The sequence below is a fragment of the Oryza glaberrima genome, chromosome 6 (genome assembly GCF_000147395.1).
Source record: "Oryza glaberrima chromosome 6, OglaRS2, whole genome shotgun sequence".
Classification (NCBI taxonomy): Eukaryota; Viridiplantae; Streptophyta; class Magnoliopsida; order Poales; family Poaceae; genus Oryza; species Oryza glaberrima.
In genome coordinates, this window is record NC_068331.1 from 22,175,847 (window position 1) to 22,193,386 (window position 17,540).

The window sequence follows — 17,540 nt, forward strand, 5'->3', positions numbered from 1 at the left end:
GAAGCAACAATCTTGTATATCACATAGACAATAACCATTTAACAATTCCCATATATCTGTAATACGATTATATTAGGCCATTAGGACCTTAGGAAATAAACATGGTACAATACATCATAGTAGAACCAATACATAGTAAAAAATGTGCTTCAAAAAACATAATATGTGTAATATCCGGGTAATACCCGAATTTTTTACCGGATAATCCGTATCCGTCGCATACTATGTTCCAGAACCCAATCTCGTATCCGAAAAAAAAGATCCGTATTCGGACCCGATATCCGTGAAAAGTCCCGGTACCCGAATTTTTGACCCTAATTTGTCCCGAAATAACGTGGCTGGGCGCACGGGCGGAAAATACCCGCCCCATTTTCACCCCTACAGATGAGTGTAGAATTTACAAATCGTGTGTCGTTTTCTCTCCGAAACACGCTATTCTGCTTTATAGATTGGTGTTATTTTGAACTAGCAAAAGGCTATAAGGACTAACTTTTTCTTAGTAGATTCTTGAATACTAATAACACTGATGTTCATGCTGAGTGCATCTAGATTTTTTTTAACTTTTATATATCTACCTAAATCAAACAGTTAAGATGATTGTTAGTAAAAATTTAGTAAGAAAAATTTAGTGCATGCAGAAGTGCCCTATGAATTATACCATTTTTTAAACAGGTCTTGATTTTTAAAAGCGGTGGTTTCTCTCCTCTATCGATCTCTAGTTTGTGTATCAATCATATTACGCAAAAACTAATCGGCGAAGCCTCTCGTTATTATCTTATCGCGCGACACCACTTAGATTTGTTCGATCGCGCATGTTGTGTCATAGCTGTTCGATCATGTGAGCGGTGGAGAAGTATACTACGCACACATGCATTTTTTCTATTAGACATGCATGTCTTTTTCCCCTTCTTATAAAGTTTTCTCTCAAATTAATTATCCGATCTACAATCCGATTATATCATTGTGTTCGTTGCAATTAAAATCTTCATAACAAGATCTTACAGGATTATATTATGATGAAAAAATATTTTTATCTATAAATTATTTTTATTATATACGTAAGTTACTTTTATCATATATATATAAATTACTTTTATATTTAACTAAATTACTTTTTATACATTCATAATGCTCTGAGTTGATTGTTTTTATTATTATTTTTAGTCAATTCTATAATTTATGGACTTTAAATTTAATTTTTAGATAGACCATATTTTTCTCCCTACAATGAATTTAATTCTAATGTTGTAATAATTTACTTTCTTTTATGCTAAGTTACTTTTATGATTTATGTAATTGAATTTACTTTCATAAATATATTTACTTGAAAATCTTATCTACTCTTTGCTTGTGGAATTTACTCCACATAATTTCTTATTTCAACTCAGTTATAATGTAATTACTTGTTATGCTATAAAGAGTTACATCCATTACATAGCTAAGTTACTTATAAATTACTTTTAAATTAATAAAATGTTTTACATATATATTCAACACGGATCTCATTTTGTCACATATTTTGAGCAAAGTATAATGGTGCAAATAGATCTTAAAAATAATATGTTATTTAAAAGATATAAGTCATTAGAGAGGTTAAAAACGAAATGCACCATTGTAGTTTTTTAGTTAAAGAGAGATTTATACGTGGATAAAGTGGTCGTTGATTAAAACAAACCAGTGAGCGGCCGCTCCCTAGTCGCATCCATCATATTACCTTGCTCCTCTCCTTTTTTTTTCTCCCTTCTCAGCTCCTCCACCCGTACTTTTTTTTCTCTCCTCCTTCCCACTTTCTTCACTCCCGCTTCCCCTCTCCTCTCTCTCTCCCACTCTCGACTGCCCTCAGCTTCTCACCTATCCGAGCGGTGACGGTGGGATTCAGGCAACGTTGCAGTGAGTTTGAGTGACGGCAGCCTCGTATGTTAAAATACTGATTTTTACAGATATCTAAAGTCTGGCGGGTGCTTTATCCATCTATAAGAATAAGTTTTGACCGTCTGCAAAAATTATTTACGCAGTAGTTGCGTCCATTTCAAGGAGTAGTAGTCTGTCATCCGAGTAATCTTACCTATACAACAGTGGGTCGAATTTGTTCATGGTGTTAATGGAGCTATTTGGCGGTACAAGATAAATCCCAGATCTACGGGTTTGTATGATGGGATGTATAAAATCTATGTCACTGAAGAGAAAATACAACCGCTATTATCGTAATTTTTTTGGTGATCATTCAAGACAATGGTGAAATTTCTCAAAGTATCATAGGTTTAGTCGGATGCGGAAAATCATGGATGTTATATTGTTTGCTCGGTTCATAAGATGGAAGAAAGAAATTATTCTCTTTATGTATGGTGAGTTAATTTTATTTCGCTATTTGGTAATGACATCTGTTATCTAGTTATCAGAGTTAGCATAGGTGAGAGAAAACAGCTATCGACAATGTCCGACCGACGATCATCGTAACTCTGATATGCTTTAGTTATGCTGGATCGAGAAGGAGTGTTGCCCCAGAAATACTCCCCACCATCGACGCCATCATGACCATGTTATCGTTGTTGGTTGAGACCTCCGCCCAAAGCTTGCACCTGAACTGGGCCGCGGCCGTTCGCCGTGACGCACACCATGGTGCGCCGGCGCCTCCGGTGGCGCATGCATGGCCACACGAGGAATAACGTTTGTGGCATATGGTCGTCCTCCCCGACGAGCACGTGGCAGTGCATCGGCGGTGGCATGGCGAGCTCTTGCACCGTAGTAGCTGATCTTGGAGATGGAATCACGCGCGGTGGTGGGCGGGGCGCGAGGTCGCCGAGAAGCGTCGCCCGGGAGTTGTAGAAGTCGCAGGCGCGCGGCTGGCTCCGGCCTGGTGAAAGTGCTCCATAATTTTGCAACGGAAGCTTGTCCTGTCTGTGCAAACCCACTAGGCATTCATCAATCATCAGGCTGTGTAATAAGACTGTAAGCAAGCAAAGAGAACAAGGACAGGGAAGAAGTAGCTGCAAACATAGAAATCTTTGATCGCGAGTCCTCAAAAAAAAAAGAGAAATATTTGATCGTGTAAGCAATTATGCAAAGAAAAATCTCGGCAAACGAAACGAAAAAAGAAACAACAACATCATATCAATGGAGTATGCTTGTACTACGATTTCTCCTCGCGTGATCAAGATCTGGAACCTCCAGTCATGGAGTTCATCGCTAACGAGATGCCACCGATATTCTGAAATCTTAACCATCCCACTTCCCTAGGGAGACACAGTGGGTATGTGACTCTATTCATTAAGGCCCTGTTTAGGTTTCACCCCAAAATTTTTCACCCCAACACTTGCATAAAATATTAAATATAGGCTAAAAAAATAACTAATTGCACAGATTACGACTAATTTGTGAGACGAATCTTTTAAGCCTAATCGCTCCATGATTTAACAATGTGGTGCTACAGTAGACATTTGCTAATGATGGATTAATTAGGCTTAATAAATTCGCCTCGCGGTTTACTGACGGATTCTGTAATTAGTTTTTTATTAGGGCCCAAACACCCCATACGACACTATATATAATACCCGATGTGACACGCTAAAACTTTACACCCATGGATCTAAACACACTCTAAGGCCAAAATTAGTGTTCCTAAATATTACACGCACGTGTGGGTGTTTCACTATGATTTTATCAAGAGTTCAAGATTAAAATATGATTTTTGGAGCGTAAGTAAGGAGTTCTGTGTACTTTCTCTATCCCAAAATACTTAACCTAGGCGGGAATATAACACATCCTACTATAATGAATTTAAGCGACTCTCTATCTAGATTTGATTTGTTGTATGAGTTATATACTCGTCTAGGTAACTAGAAAAAATACCCATGCATTACAATGGGTGAACGCTATTTTAATCTTATTATTATTCAATGTGAAATTCACTGTGAGAATTTCATTGGATATATATTTTTCAGAAAATCATGTCAAGTTAGCATGTGAGTTTTTTTTTAAAAAACCGACTCATACACGGATGACGTATCGAAGAACCGGTAAAAACATCTTCAATTTTTATAATAGTAGAGATAGAGATGGATATATATTTTTCTAGAAAATCTGAGTTTTTTTTAAAAAAGTATGAATTACCCTCCTAAACAATTGCGGTCGACCGAATTACACCCCTAAACTCGAAAACCGGACATTTTACACCCTCAATTATTGAAACCGGACAAATAACTCCCCTAAACACTGTTTTGAGCGGTTTTGACTAGAAATCACACACGTGACGCCAACGTGGCAATCCAGTCAGCAAAACAAAATAAAATAACTCCCTGGGCCCACTTGTCAGAGTTATCCCTCAATCCCCCCTCTCTTGCGCATGCTCTCGGACTGGCAGCCAGCGGCGGGCCGACCTCGTCCGGGCAGCCAGCGGTGGAGGCGGACCGGCAGTAGGCGGCAGAGACGGACCGGCAGCAGCAGGCGGTGGAGGCGGACCTCATCCTGGCGGCCGGCAGCGGGGGCGGAATTCGTCCAGGCGGCCGGTGGCGGACCTCGCCCGATCGGCAGCAGGCGGCGGAGGCGGACCTCGTCCGGGTGGCTAGCGGCGGAGGCGGACCGGCAGCAAACGACGGAGGCGGACCTCATCCGGGCGGCCGGCGGCGAAGGCGGACCTCGTCCAGGCGGCCGGCGGCGGAGGCGGACCGGCAGCAGGCGGCGGAGGCGGACCTCGTCCGGTCGGAGAAGATGGGGCTGCCGGGGCGGCCTCGATCTCATGACGAGCTCCATGGAGACGGAGGCGCGCCGGTGCTCTCTCCTCTCCTCTGCTCTCCTCTCTCTCCTCTCCTTTGTTCTCTCCTCACCGCGCGTGCCGTGGCGCCGACGCGACACCTTCTACGACTCCTGCAACCACCTCCCCACCATCGGGAGCCGCGGCAGCGAGCCGATGCGCGAGTGGTCCGCAAGGAGGCAGTCGCGCGCACGGGACCGTGCCGGCGCCTAGTCAGCCTCTGCTTCCATCGTTGGCCGCCATTGCCTCCGTTGCCTGCTTGCACGTGCACACGGGAGAGAGAGAGAGAGAGCGACCGGGGAAAGAAAGGGGCATGACAGGTGGGCCCAATGGAGGCATTTTTATTTTTATTTGCTGACTGGATTGCCACATAGGCGCCACGTGTGTAAACTCAAGTCAAAACCGCTCCACTGTTGCATGAAAAAAAAAAGTTGCTCCACTGTTGCTTGAATGTAAATTTGTAGCCCCCTTTCTTCACGGCCCGTGGGCCGTGGCCGCTGTCAATATCTACAGGGCCGTCACGGGTGCTGTAAATTCAAGTCCCTTGGTACAGCCCATAACACAGTAGGCCTTAGGCCCATCCAGCCCATTAAGTCAACAACCGACCAAGTAACCAACCCACGCAACTCCAGACAGCTACTTCCTCCGTCCCAAAATATAAGAATCTAAAACTAAATTAGACACTTTCTAATACTACAAATCTGATCAAACAATATCTTCAGATTTATAGTAGGAAATATCTCATGCCATATTAGGTTTTTATGATGGAGGTAGTTGTCACCAACTCACCATGGCCGCCGCCACCCGCAGATGCAACACGCGCCTATTCGGCCGCTACAGTACCGAGCAATTCAGCGAGTGACAGGTCGAATGACAGCAGTATGGGCATGCCAAGCCACCAACCGCGCTCGACGAGAGGGGCCCAGCCCAGCCAACGGCGAGAGTTTGGCGCGTCCCCGCTTCCGGCTCGATCCGTAGATGCCGGCGTCGAGGGAGCACCGGGTCATGCATGGGCGATGGGCCTTGTCTGTACTCTCTCTACTTTCCACCTCTATCCGCCTTCCAGCTACTGTTGCAACTGTTCTTCTCACAGTCACAGGCTCACAGCAATCTGTATTGTACTCTGTAGGCTGAAGTGATCAGATTCTGATGTTAATTCTTTGCATCATATTCATCATACCCAAGATAGATTTGAGATTTTCTGATGTATTGCAGGAGCAGACAAAATAACCGCGAAATTTTTCCCCATTCAAAGTTCACCAAAATGAGCTGCAACGCAACGCCATTTGGAGCTGTACAAGAAATTTTTTTTCCACCCCCCCTAACCCAAGCTAAGCTAGGCTGCATCTTATCAAAATCCTACTCCTTGCTGAGCCACTGAATCCACTGCTACACCAGCAGCAAATGTTTTCCATGTTCCATGTTCATGATGTTCATGTCAACCTTGCTGGCTCCCGGGCTTGATGAGCGGCTGCTGGGAGATCTTCCCCCACTCCTCGGGAGAGCACTTCACCTCCTTGAGGAAGGCCACCACCTCCTTCATGGTGGGCCGCTCCGCGGGCGCCGGGTTCACGCAGAAGATGGCGATCCCCAGCGTCTGGAGCATCTCCTGGACCAGCTGGTCCGGCATGCCGCGCAGCTTCGGGTCCAAGATGTTCACCGCCGGCTCGTAGCTCCCCATCTTCTTCTTCGCCCACTCCACGATGTGGAGGGAGTCGCCCACCACTGCCTCCACCGCGCTCCGCCCGCTCAGGATCTCCAGGAGCACCACCCCGTAGCTGTACACGTCGCTCTTCTCGGTGATCTTCGTGGTGTAGCCGTACTCTGAAAATGAGGAAATGTATGTCAGGATAAATTTCTTGGATGTTTTAAGCATATCAACATAATCTTGGGCCAGGCATTTCAACAAACAGTATATAAGTCAACAAGCTTCAATGGACATTGATGCTTGTGATTTCAGAAACTTGTGCAATGGCAGTTAATAGATAGCCAGACTGATCGGTTTCACCTGCTTAAGCTAAAAGCAATCAACTAGTCATGGTCATGGTCATGGAATCAGAGCAAGGTTAAGATTACTAGAAGCAACTGCAGGTCAAAGATTCTTTCTTAGATAACAGCATTACCCAAAGAGTCATTAACCTATGGCATTAACTGTTGCTGGTCTTGTACACTACATTCTACTACTATATTTCTAGATTTTGAAGAAAAAATAGCATGCAGATAAATACTTGAAGTAGGAATCACTTGCCTGGAGCAATGTATCCATAAGAACCGGCGATGCGTGACATAGCATGATGATAGTTGGGGGAGTTCATCAGCTTGGCCAGCCCAAAGTCAGCCAAGTATGCCTCATACTTCGTATCAAGCAGTATATTATTGCACTTGACATCGCGGTGGAGTATCGCCGGCACGCAGTCATGGTGCAGATAGGCCAGCCCTTGTGCTGCGCCGACGGCGATCTTGTACCGGGTATCCCAGTCCAGGCTCCTGTTATCCTTCAGGAGCTGTTGCAGATTGCCATTGGGGATGTAGTTGTAGAGCAAGAGCTTAACAGACTTGTTTGAGCAGTAACCAAGCAGCTTGACGATGTTCCGGTGCCTGATGTGCCCCAATATCTGAATCTCAGCAGCGAACGCGTCGATCGGCTCCTCCTTCGATGTCTTCCACAGCTTCTTCACGGCGATGATCTCCCCATTCGGCATCTCAGCTCTGTACACAACACCTGAGCAACCTTTGCCGATCACATTCTCATCTCTCAGGCACTCCAAGATGTTATCGACGCAGAAGTTCAGCTTCTGGAACGGCGTGAACGTCCACGGGTGCGAGAAGTCATCGCCACCCGCAACCGACATGCTCATCGCCTTCTTGCCCGCGAGTGTTCTGCTTCTGTTGATCAGGATCCAGACCACAACAAGCAACAGAGTGATTGAGCCCAGAACAGCACAGACAAGGATCACGGTCTTGACGGTCTTCAGTGCCGTCCTGCGAACCATGTCTGATGCACAAGTGTGCCCGTCGTAGGACTCGCAGAGGTTGGGATTGTTGATGTAGGAGCTCGATGACAATGTCTTGAAGAACGGCGTCACCGGGATCGCGCCGGAGAAATTGTTGTACGAAATGTTGAGAGATGTCAAGCTGGTGAGCCCACTCAACACCGAGATGCTGCCATACAAGCCATTGCTGGAGAGGTCCAGCGACTGCAGCTGCGTCAAGCTGGACATCTCATCCGGCAGCTCGCCGGTGAACCTGTTCGAGCTGAGGTCAAGGCTAATGCTCAGGCTCGACAGCGCGCCAATCTCCGGCGGTATCGGACCGGAGAAGCTGTTGTTGCTCAGCTCCAGCATGGTCAGCTTCTGCAGGTTGCGAATCGACTTGGGCAATGTCCCGGAGAGCATGTTGCCGCTGAGGATGAGCTTGTTGAGGTAGCTGAAGTTGCCGAAGCTCGCCGGTATCTCGCCGGTGAGCTTGTTCATGCTCAGGTCAAGCTGCTCCAGGTTCATGAGCTCGCCGAACTGCGGCGGGATGGCACCCGTGAAGCTGTTGTTGTGGACGTCGAGCAGCTCGAGCACCGTGATGTTGGCGAGCTCGCCGGGGAGCGCGCCGGTGAACTTGTTGGAGTAGAGGTCCAGGAACACCAGGTTCGGCAGCTTGCCGATCTCCCTGGGTATCTCGCCGGCGAGCTGGTTCTCGCCGAGCCGGAGGCGCACCAGCGACGAGCAGTCGGCGACGCTCGGCGGGAGCCTCCCGGAGAGCGCGTTCCCGAGGAGGAGCAGCTTGCTGAGCTTCTGCAGCGCGAACACCTCGTCGGGGATGCCGCCGGCGAGGCGATTCCTGGACAGGTCGAGCGCGTACAGCTCGGTGCAGTTGCCGAGCGACGGCGGTATCGCGCCGGAGAGCGCGTTGCCCCAGAGGAACAGCACCTGCAGCGCCCTGAGCTCGCCGAGCTGCGGCGGGATGGCGCCGGTGAGGCCGTTCTTGTCGAGCTGGAGCGCCGTGAGGCTGCTGCAGTTGCTCAGCTCCGCCGGGATGCGCCCCGCGAGCTGGTTGTCCGACAGATGCAGCTGCTCGAGCGCGGCGAGGCGGCCGAGCGCCCCGGGCACCTCGCCGGCGAGCCGGTTGCCGGAGAGGTCGAGCACGACGAGCGCCGAGCAGTTGGAGAGCTCCGGCGGGATCCTCCCGGACAGGGCGTTGCCCCAGAGCAGCAGGCTGGTGAGCTTCTGCAGCCGCCCGAGCTCCGGCGGTATCGGGCCGGTGAGCTTGTTCATGTGGAGGTACAGGTTGCGCAGCTCGGCGCAGCCGCCGAGCGCGGCGGGGATCGGGCCGGACACGCCGGTGTCGTACAATGCCAGCGTCTGGAGGTTGGCGAGGTTGCCGAGCTCCTCCGGGATGGCGCCGGACAGCGCGGTGGCGGCGGCGCCGAAGACGGTGAGGTTGGAGAGCGCGCCGAGGGAGGCCGGGATGGGACCCGACAGCCCCGGGTTGCCGCCGACGCGGAACTGCTGGAGCGCGGTGAGCGCGCCGAGCGACGCCGGGATGGTGCCGTTGAGGAGGTTGTCCTGGACGCAGAGCACCTGGAGCGCGGCGAGGCTGGCGAGGGAGCGCGGGATGGCGCCGGTGAGGCGGTTGGAGTTGAGGAGCAGGTACTGGAGCCCCGACAGCGCGCCGAGCGACGCCGGGATGTCGCCGTAGAGCGCGTTCGACGAGAGGTCCAGCACGCGGAGCGCGGCGAGCGACGCGTACGCCGGCGGGATGGCGCCGGAGATGTTGCAGGTGGAGAGGTTGAGCAGCTGGAGCGACGACAGCGACGCGAGCTGCGGCGGCAGCGACGACAGGTTGAGGAAGGTGTTCGGCAGCGACAGCGACACCACCCGGCTCTGCGGCGAGCACGTCACCCCCTGCCACGAGCACGGCGTCGCGGCGGTGGGGTCCCACGACGGCAGCACCGGCGACGGCGCCGCCGCCGGCAGCAGCGACAGCAGCGCCTTCCCGTCCGCGGACAGCGCCGCCGCCGGCCGCACCACCACCCCCAACACCACCACCACCACCACCACCACCAAGAACCGGTCGCCCCGGTGCGCCATTACCCCCCAAAACGATCAAGAAACCACAAAAAAAACCAGACCAAAAAAGAAGAACAAATCTCCCCCCTAATCTACACCTCACGACATGAGAGAGAGCTTGCTTGCTAGTGAGAAGATTACTTTGAGCTGGAGTTGCTTAAGCCGCACCCCAGCTCGCATATGGAGCTAGACGAGGAGATGGATCGATCGATCGATCGAGCGAGCGGAGGCGTTGCTGCTGCCACTGTCGCCGCTGCTACACACTCGCTCACTCTCCGGTAGTAGTGGTATTAATGTGTTTTTGGCTAAAACCCCGGTTGATTAGGGTTAAAACCTCGGTCGATTTGGTCTTATCTGCGCGTCTCGGGGGTTGGAGGAGGAGTATATTTAATGGAGCCTATGAACTTATGATATGAGAGGTCGTCTCAAGCTAGGTCGGGGGGCTATTGCTAATTTGCTACTGCTGCTGATGGGATGAGTGTGTTTAGTGTTCACTTGTTGTTTAATAGTTGGGGTCTTGGTCACTTGCTGCTTGGACTTTTACTGCCACTGTGTGAGTTTTCTTTTCTTTTCTTGCGAGAACAAGTAAGCCAAGCCACCCTCGTGAGTGTGGTTTGGATGGATTTATAAAGGCGTCAGCAAAATGAGGATGAAAAACTTCAGATGAAGGTTGTGGTTTTTTTTTTTTACTGCCAGTGTTTTTCTTTAGCAGTTGCGATTTTTTTTTAAATTTGAATAAAAAGAGTTTAAAAGGTAATAAAAATTCAGGAAAAAGGATATGCATGCAGTTGAGAGGGTTTTTTCATGTTCATAACGAAGAGTGATTTTATCATTTAGAAGTCACATGCTCGCTAGAATAAAATGTGGTGATCACGGAGTTTCCCTCGAGCAATATGACTACGGTTGGTATTTTTGGGAGAATGTGGTATTCATGTTATGAGAAAATATAGCACAAGATACATCTTGGAATGAGGATTACAGAGAATTTCAGGTTTTCGTAATGCTTAAAGTATCCTTAGGTTTTGTGAAGACAAAAGTTTTAGGTCATCGAATATGTTTTGTAAAGACAAAAGTCCATAAAGGTGCAAGTTATTGCCTACGGATAAAAAGACGTAGCTCGATACACAATGGGTAGCCTATGTATATAAGCAATTTAGACCTAGTAGGAGTACGACTGATGTTGGTGTATGTAGGGAGAATATACCATCGAGAAGATTTATGAGATGGATTATGGAGACTTCTTGTTTAAAAATTCTCCCAAAATTTTCTTATATTTTTTCTTCATAACAATGCATGGTAACAATAACGATAAACCATCATAACGATGCATGATTTCAGAGCATCTAGCTAGTAATGATGTGACGAGCCGTGCCAATCTACGACGGGATGATCACTGCGGGGATGCAAGCGGACCGACTTACAAACCTAGCTTCTTATATGTCAAATAAGTGGTAAACCATGGGTTTTCGCGTCATGGCCCTATTTACCGCACCTAGAGATGCAAGCGGGTCGACCCATAAACTCATTTACAGATTGAATCAGTAGGTAACCCGTGAGTCAATCTACGGGTTACCCCGCGGGTTGGCCCCTTTGCATCCGCGGTGCCTATTGAAAGCCTTGTTAACATATGGCAAGGTCGATAGGTGCTTATGACGGAACTTCTTGTCTTACAGAAACTCAATAGGTCTCATGGATGGCCCTGTTGACCTAGACAAGCCGATAGGCCTACGTATCGTTCCCCGCATGTTTGAAATGTTCATCTTGTTTCAATATAAACACTTAGGCTTCAAGAGGTATCAAAGATACCTCTAGTTCGTTCTCATTTTTTTTCCTTTTTTCTTACTAAACCTTTCCTAAAACTAGCAATAATGAATTACATATATCGGAGAGAATTATCCCGTAAATATGATATAGACCTTGTAATTGTAGTTTACACAAAAGAATAGTGAGATCATCACGACAAGTAGGGGTGAAAACGGTACGGAAACTTTCTGGATTCCGGGCCTGTTTTCGGAAACGGAATCAGCCGGTCGGAATTTTTTCAGAATTTCTCGGAAACGGAATCGAAAATGGAGTTATTTTCTCGGAAACGGAATCGAATATGATAATAGCAGTTTCCGTCGGAACTCGGAATCGGTCGGAAAAATTCCGGAAAAATTATCGGAATTTCCGAAGTTAAAAAGGCCCATAGAATCAATAGTCTATAACTCGTCCCCAAATTTTAAGCCCAACCCAAATCGCGGCATCTACCCAAATAGTGGATAACCCTAGAGAAGAGAGACAGCCACACGGCATCGCAACTTTGCGAGACCACGAGCCGGCGGCGGAGCATCGCGCTCCGCCCACCGCTAGCGCCCACCGCCCGACGCCCGCGCCACCGCTGGTCCGCCGTCCTCGGTTCCTCGCGACCTCGCCCCCACCGTCTTCGCCGTCTCGTACCGCCGCCATCTCGCGACGCTGTCCCGCGGTTTCGCAGCGCCGTTTCGCAGCCGCAGCGCCGTCCCGCCGTTTCGCCGCCGCTACCACCACTGACGACGACGCCACAGCCACACCAAAGAGCCGACGACGCCTCGCCTCGCAGTCGCAGCAGCCAGCAGCCCAGCGACAGTAGCCAACAGCCAGCGGCAGCAGCCAGCAGCCCAGCGACGAGCCGACGAGCCTAAACCATTGATTTGATTTATTTTGTGCTGTAGATTTATGATGGAATCATCAAATGCAAGTAGCTGTTTTGTGATTGATCCAAGTACTGTACTGATGGATTGATGTGTGCTGCTGTTGTGTGATGACCGAAACAATTGATAAACTATGTACTGATGATGGAGTGATAGCTCATAGCAGATTAGCAGTAGCTCATAGCAGATTAGCAGTATAGCACTGAATAATAGTGTATACTATATATCTTATACAAGGGTGTTTTGCTGTAATTTTTTTTAAATATTTGTTATGCAAATTATATGAAGTTATAGAAGAATATATTTTACTGTTGAGACGATTTCATATAATTGTGTTTTATGATGAATTGTTGACTGTTGAGACTTGAGAATTGGACTTGACAAAAGTTTGAAGCTCAGTTTGAGGGGTTTTTGTATTCTGATAAATTTTCGTTACCGTATCCGCGCCGGTTCGTTTTCACTCCGTTTTCGGTTTCGATAATATTCGTTTCTGTTTTCGTTTCCAGGGTTTCCAATTCCGATTCCGATTCTAAAAAAATATGAAAATAAAAACGATAAAGGTTGTTTCCGTCCATTTCCGTACCGTTTTCACCCCTAACGATAAGCATGTGAAAACCGCACCAGTGACAAAAGGCATTGGGGGATTGTATCCGGGATAAAATCTTACTCGAGCAAACCTAGGAGAGCCGTCAGCCGTGCCATGTGACTGGGGGTTAGCCGCACTCCGTTGTCCATTCTCCAACAGTAGGGCCCACAAGTCAGCGTCTCTACGATAATCTCCCTAATCGAAAAAAAATGTCTTTCCTGTTCTGTTTAGGCATTGAGGAAAGTTTCAGTTTCGCATAATAAAAAGAAGAGAAAAGCTTCTTGTTTGGTCATACTAGACTCCTCCCCATTCTATTCATGGCCGGCCAATCACTAGCGAGCATAGGTCAAACTGGGGTACGTTGCTTAGATATCACGAGTGAATGAGTGATTATTGGCGATTGTTTGATGAAAGAAAAGTAGAAAACATGGGGTCCTACTAATACTGTCTTCTAAACTCTATTCATCTTATAAAAAAACGTTCACCTTTTACGGGTAGTATTGTAGCCGAGAAAGCCCCGGAAAATAGGGGTTGCATCTGCTAATTAAGCAGCACGCTTTCTCTAGATTGCTTTTAATAATTATCATTACAAACTGCAATTGTTTGTAGGCTAAAAAGATATTCGGTTAGCCAAATTTTGTAAGGTGTGATCATATATAAAAAGATCAAAGTTTGCAAAATTCGATCAACTAGCAAAAGTATGGAGTATTCTCTCCGTCCAAAAGAAAACATAATCCTAAAGAATACTCCCTCCGTCCAAAAAAAACAAATCTAGGACTGGATATGACAATATCATATTACAATAAATTTGGACACCGATATGTCTAAATTCGTAGTACTAGGATATGACACATCCAGTACTAGGTTGTTTTTGATAGGACGGAGGGAGTAGTCCAAATTTATCTTTAAAATTAGATTCTTAATGGAACAGAGAGAGTATGGAGTAGCATAGTGGTATCCTACGAAATTGTAAATCAGGACGGTCGATATATCCTCCAAAGTAATAAATGTGTCCTCCAATGGCTATAAACGACATACCACTAGTACGAACCTAGGCACACTAGCTAGACAATATATTCCCTCCGTCCTAAAAAACTTAACTTATGGTGTGTTTAGTTCACGACAAAATTAAAAGTTTGGTTGAAATTGGAATGATGTGATGGAAAAGTTGAAAGTTTATGTGTGTAGGAAAGTTTTGATGTGATGAAAAAGTTAGAAGTTTGAAGAAAAAGTTTGGAACTAAACTCGGCCTTAGAAGAGAATGTGTTTAGATTCATTGTACTAGAAATGGGTCACATTGGTCACATCCACTCTTAGAGTAAGCTTTTTTTTGGGACGGAGAGAGTATAAGTATATTTGGAAGGATGGTTCACTCTTTGTTAGTTGTCCAGGCATATTCGACAAAGATTTGCAAGAGAAATTAGCTACTCCATTTAATAAGAGCAAGTACAATAGTGCACTACAAGCCGACTATAAACACATATCAAGAAGATAAGAAAGGAGAGAGAAGAGAAGCACGCTATATATTTGTAACCAGCTACAACACTGATTCTAAGATGTTTTGTATATCTTAGAGGTATACCAAATATTAATGGTGTAATATATATTTATAAATAACTATTGTATGAATTAGCTATTGGATTGACTATATATGATTTGGAGTTGGTAGTTGGCTATACTATTAAACTTCTTGTAATAAGTTTATTTTTCGCTCCCTTAATTTATTCCAAAACAAATTTATTTTTAAGTAATTATTACATGGAAGTTTGTGAAAGTATGAAAGAAGTATATAAAGTGAGGAATAATTGTATTCTGATTTGATAAATTAGGGGTATGTTAGTTTTCTTTATTGGTATGTTTGGTATGTGTGGAATAGGGAAAACTGGAAAACGAACTAATTTTGTAACGGAGGGAGTATGTTCTACGTATCGCGTCCTAAAATAAGTTAATTTCTTATTTCCAATCTTGACGCACTTGTTTAGATTTGTATCTAGAAAATAACTTATTTTAGATAGTGGGAGTAATTTTGAAGACCACATTGCATTAAAATACCCCCCATAGAATTAAATGTAGGAAGTAAGGATTACAGCTCTCGAGTTTAAAATATAATTATGTTATTATTTAATATAACATGGAGAAATGATCTTAAAAGATGCCGTTATTGTCAGCAAGAAACAATGATCATTCTGACGCAATGCACATGATTGAACAATATACTTAAACACCAATTGAATTTCTTGATAATCTATCTATTATATATTATAACGATAGCTCGAAAAGGAGGGACCAACTTCACATATATGTATGGGATATAAATTCTTGGATTATAAGAAAAAGAGAAATATTTTGATCGTTACACATGGTAACTCCATGTTTTAATGATATAGATTAATCGATGTAGTTGTATATAATATAATTGTATATTTAAAACAGAAGGCAAGTATTGTACTCTGTCCATTTGAAATTACTTATCGTTTTATTTGTTCCTATGTCAAACACATCTATCTTTGATAATTAATTTTTAAAACTCCCTATAGTTTAACAACAAGTATATATTATAAAATTATTTATTATAATAAATCTAAAATATAAATTGTATTATGTTAAACTATATGAGTTTATACAAATCGATGGTCGAAGACTAAAATATTTGATTTAGGATAAACCTAAAACGACGTGTAATTTAAAACAGAGGTATCAAATCTAACACCACTTAAAAAATCTATTATATATAAAACACAGTTGTAGGTATGGAACATAAGCTAAGAGAAATATATCAAATCTAATCATACTTTTAAAATCTATTGGATAGAAAATACAATCATATTTATGAAAAAGAAAAATATGTCGATTGTATATAAAATCCAATCCTGAACATGAAAAAACCCGCCAGTTTCTTTTTAAAGGATGAAAGAGAAAAAACGAAGCAGCATTGGGCTTTCGGGTTAATGGACCCAAGGACCAAGCAAAAGCCCATGGGTACCCGTTGGGATTGACAGCAAACAGCCCATACCCCCCAACCAATAACCTGAAACCGCTTATTGCTAATCCCAACCTTGCAAATCCCTAAATACCCACTAGTTACCATATTTACCCTCCAAACCCTAGGTCATGTTCACAACCTCTCCACCCAAGCCCTGGGGCATTGTAGCCAATCCAGAGCATCTTGGGTAAGATTCCTTGGGAAGGGCAAAAATTTGATGATATTGGGAGCTAGGCAAGCAAGCAGGCTGCTGGCTGCTGCCTGCTCAACTCATGGGGGAGTGTGTTTAAAGTAAAAGAGGTTAATGAGAGAGAGATGGGAGGCAAGCAAAGCGCCCATTTCTAAGTTTTGGGATTCTTAAACGGTGATTAAAATTTTCCTAATACACCCCTCCCTCTCTCATGGGTTATCAGGCACAGCACCACTGGTTTAATTTGGTATAAAGTGTCACACATGGGGCTGTGGTGGATGCCTTTGTTTTTATTTACTGTGCTTTCCTTTTTTTTACTCTGTTCTTTCTCTTTTCTTTTTTTTTTACCGTGGTGTGTGTGAAGAGGGGTGAAAGGAGAAGAGTGATAATTGTGCGCAGGAGACTATGGGGGTAAAAAAAACTGGGTGAGCTTTCCAAGAGGGTGGAGGTGGGTGGGTTTGGGGAATTGGGTTAAAGAAAAGAAAAAAATGCAGCAATTTGTACTTGCATCATGTTGCCTGTGTGTGAAGTTGGTGCTAATTTATGAAAAAAAATGATCTGCAAAATACTTATCTGATTAATTGACTAAACTAATAGTTCAACTTAATTTACGAATATTTAGTCACCAAAACATAAAACTGCAAAATTTGAAAAACTTGGATGAATATCAAGAGTGTTATTGACTAGTGGAACAATATTTAACATGGTAAGAACCACATAATGAATTATTTTGTTACAAACTACTCCCTCTGTCCAAAAAAAGACAAACCCTAATTTCTGTGTCCAACATTTGACCGTTCGTCTTATTTGAAAAAATTATGAAAAAAAATTAAAAAGACAAGTCACGCATAAAATATTAATCATGTTTTATCATCTAACAACAATGAAAATACGAATTATAAAAAAATTTCATATAAGACGGATAGTCAAAGTTGGACACGGAAACTCAGGGTTTGCCTTTTTTTTGGGACGGAGGGAGTATGCAATTTTATTACCAAACTTCGTGTCAAACGTATGGTATCATCTTTTCGCTTATGCTTATACTTATTAGCTAAAATTTAAATTTTCAACTTTAAATTTAGAGCTGATTTTAGGGTTTTTCATCGAAGTTTATTTTTCAGTTTTTGTTTTCAGATCGCTAATAACACGTATATAAAAATTTTAATCATAAACTATTTTTCGTTTGTAAATATAGCGTTTCGCTTATTCCCCGAATAAACGAATCGATGGGCCGATAAGTATATATTGAATATGACATGTGGGCCTTAATCAAATCAAATGGTGGTACTACTAATAGCG

The 17,540-nt window shown here is 44.7% G+C and overlaps 1 protein-coding gene across 1 annotated transcript; it reads right to left on the reverse strand.

The window, feature by feature from the left end:
* Positions 1–5,911: 5,911 nt before the first annotated feature.
* LOC127778098 (LRR receptor-like serine/threonine-protein kinase RGI5) lies at positions 5,912–10,414 on the reverse strand. Its single transcript, XM_052304754.1, has 2 exons — positions 6,999–10,414; positions 5,912–6,574 (listed from the first exon to the last, which is right to left on the reverse strand). The coding sequence occupies exons 1-2, from the start codon at positions 9,829–9,831 to the stop codon at positions 6,189–6,191; spliced, it is 3,219 nt and encodes a 1,072-aa protein (XP_052160714.1). The 5' UTR covers positions 9,832–10,414; the 3' UTR covers positions 5,912–6,188.
* Between the last annotated feature and the right edge of the window lie 7,126 nt (positions 10,415–17,540).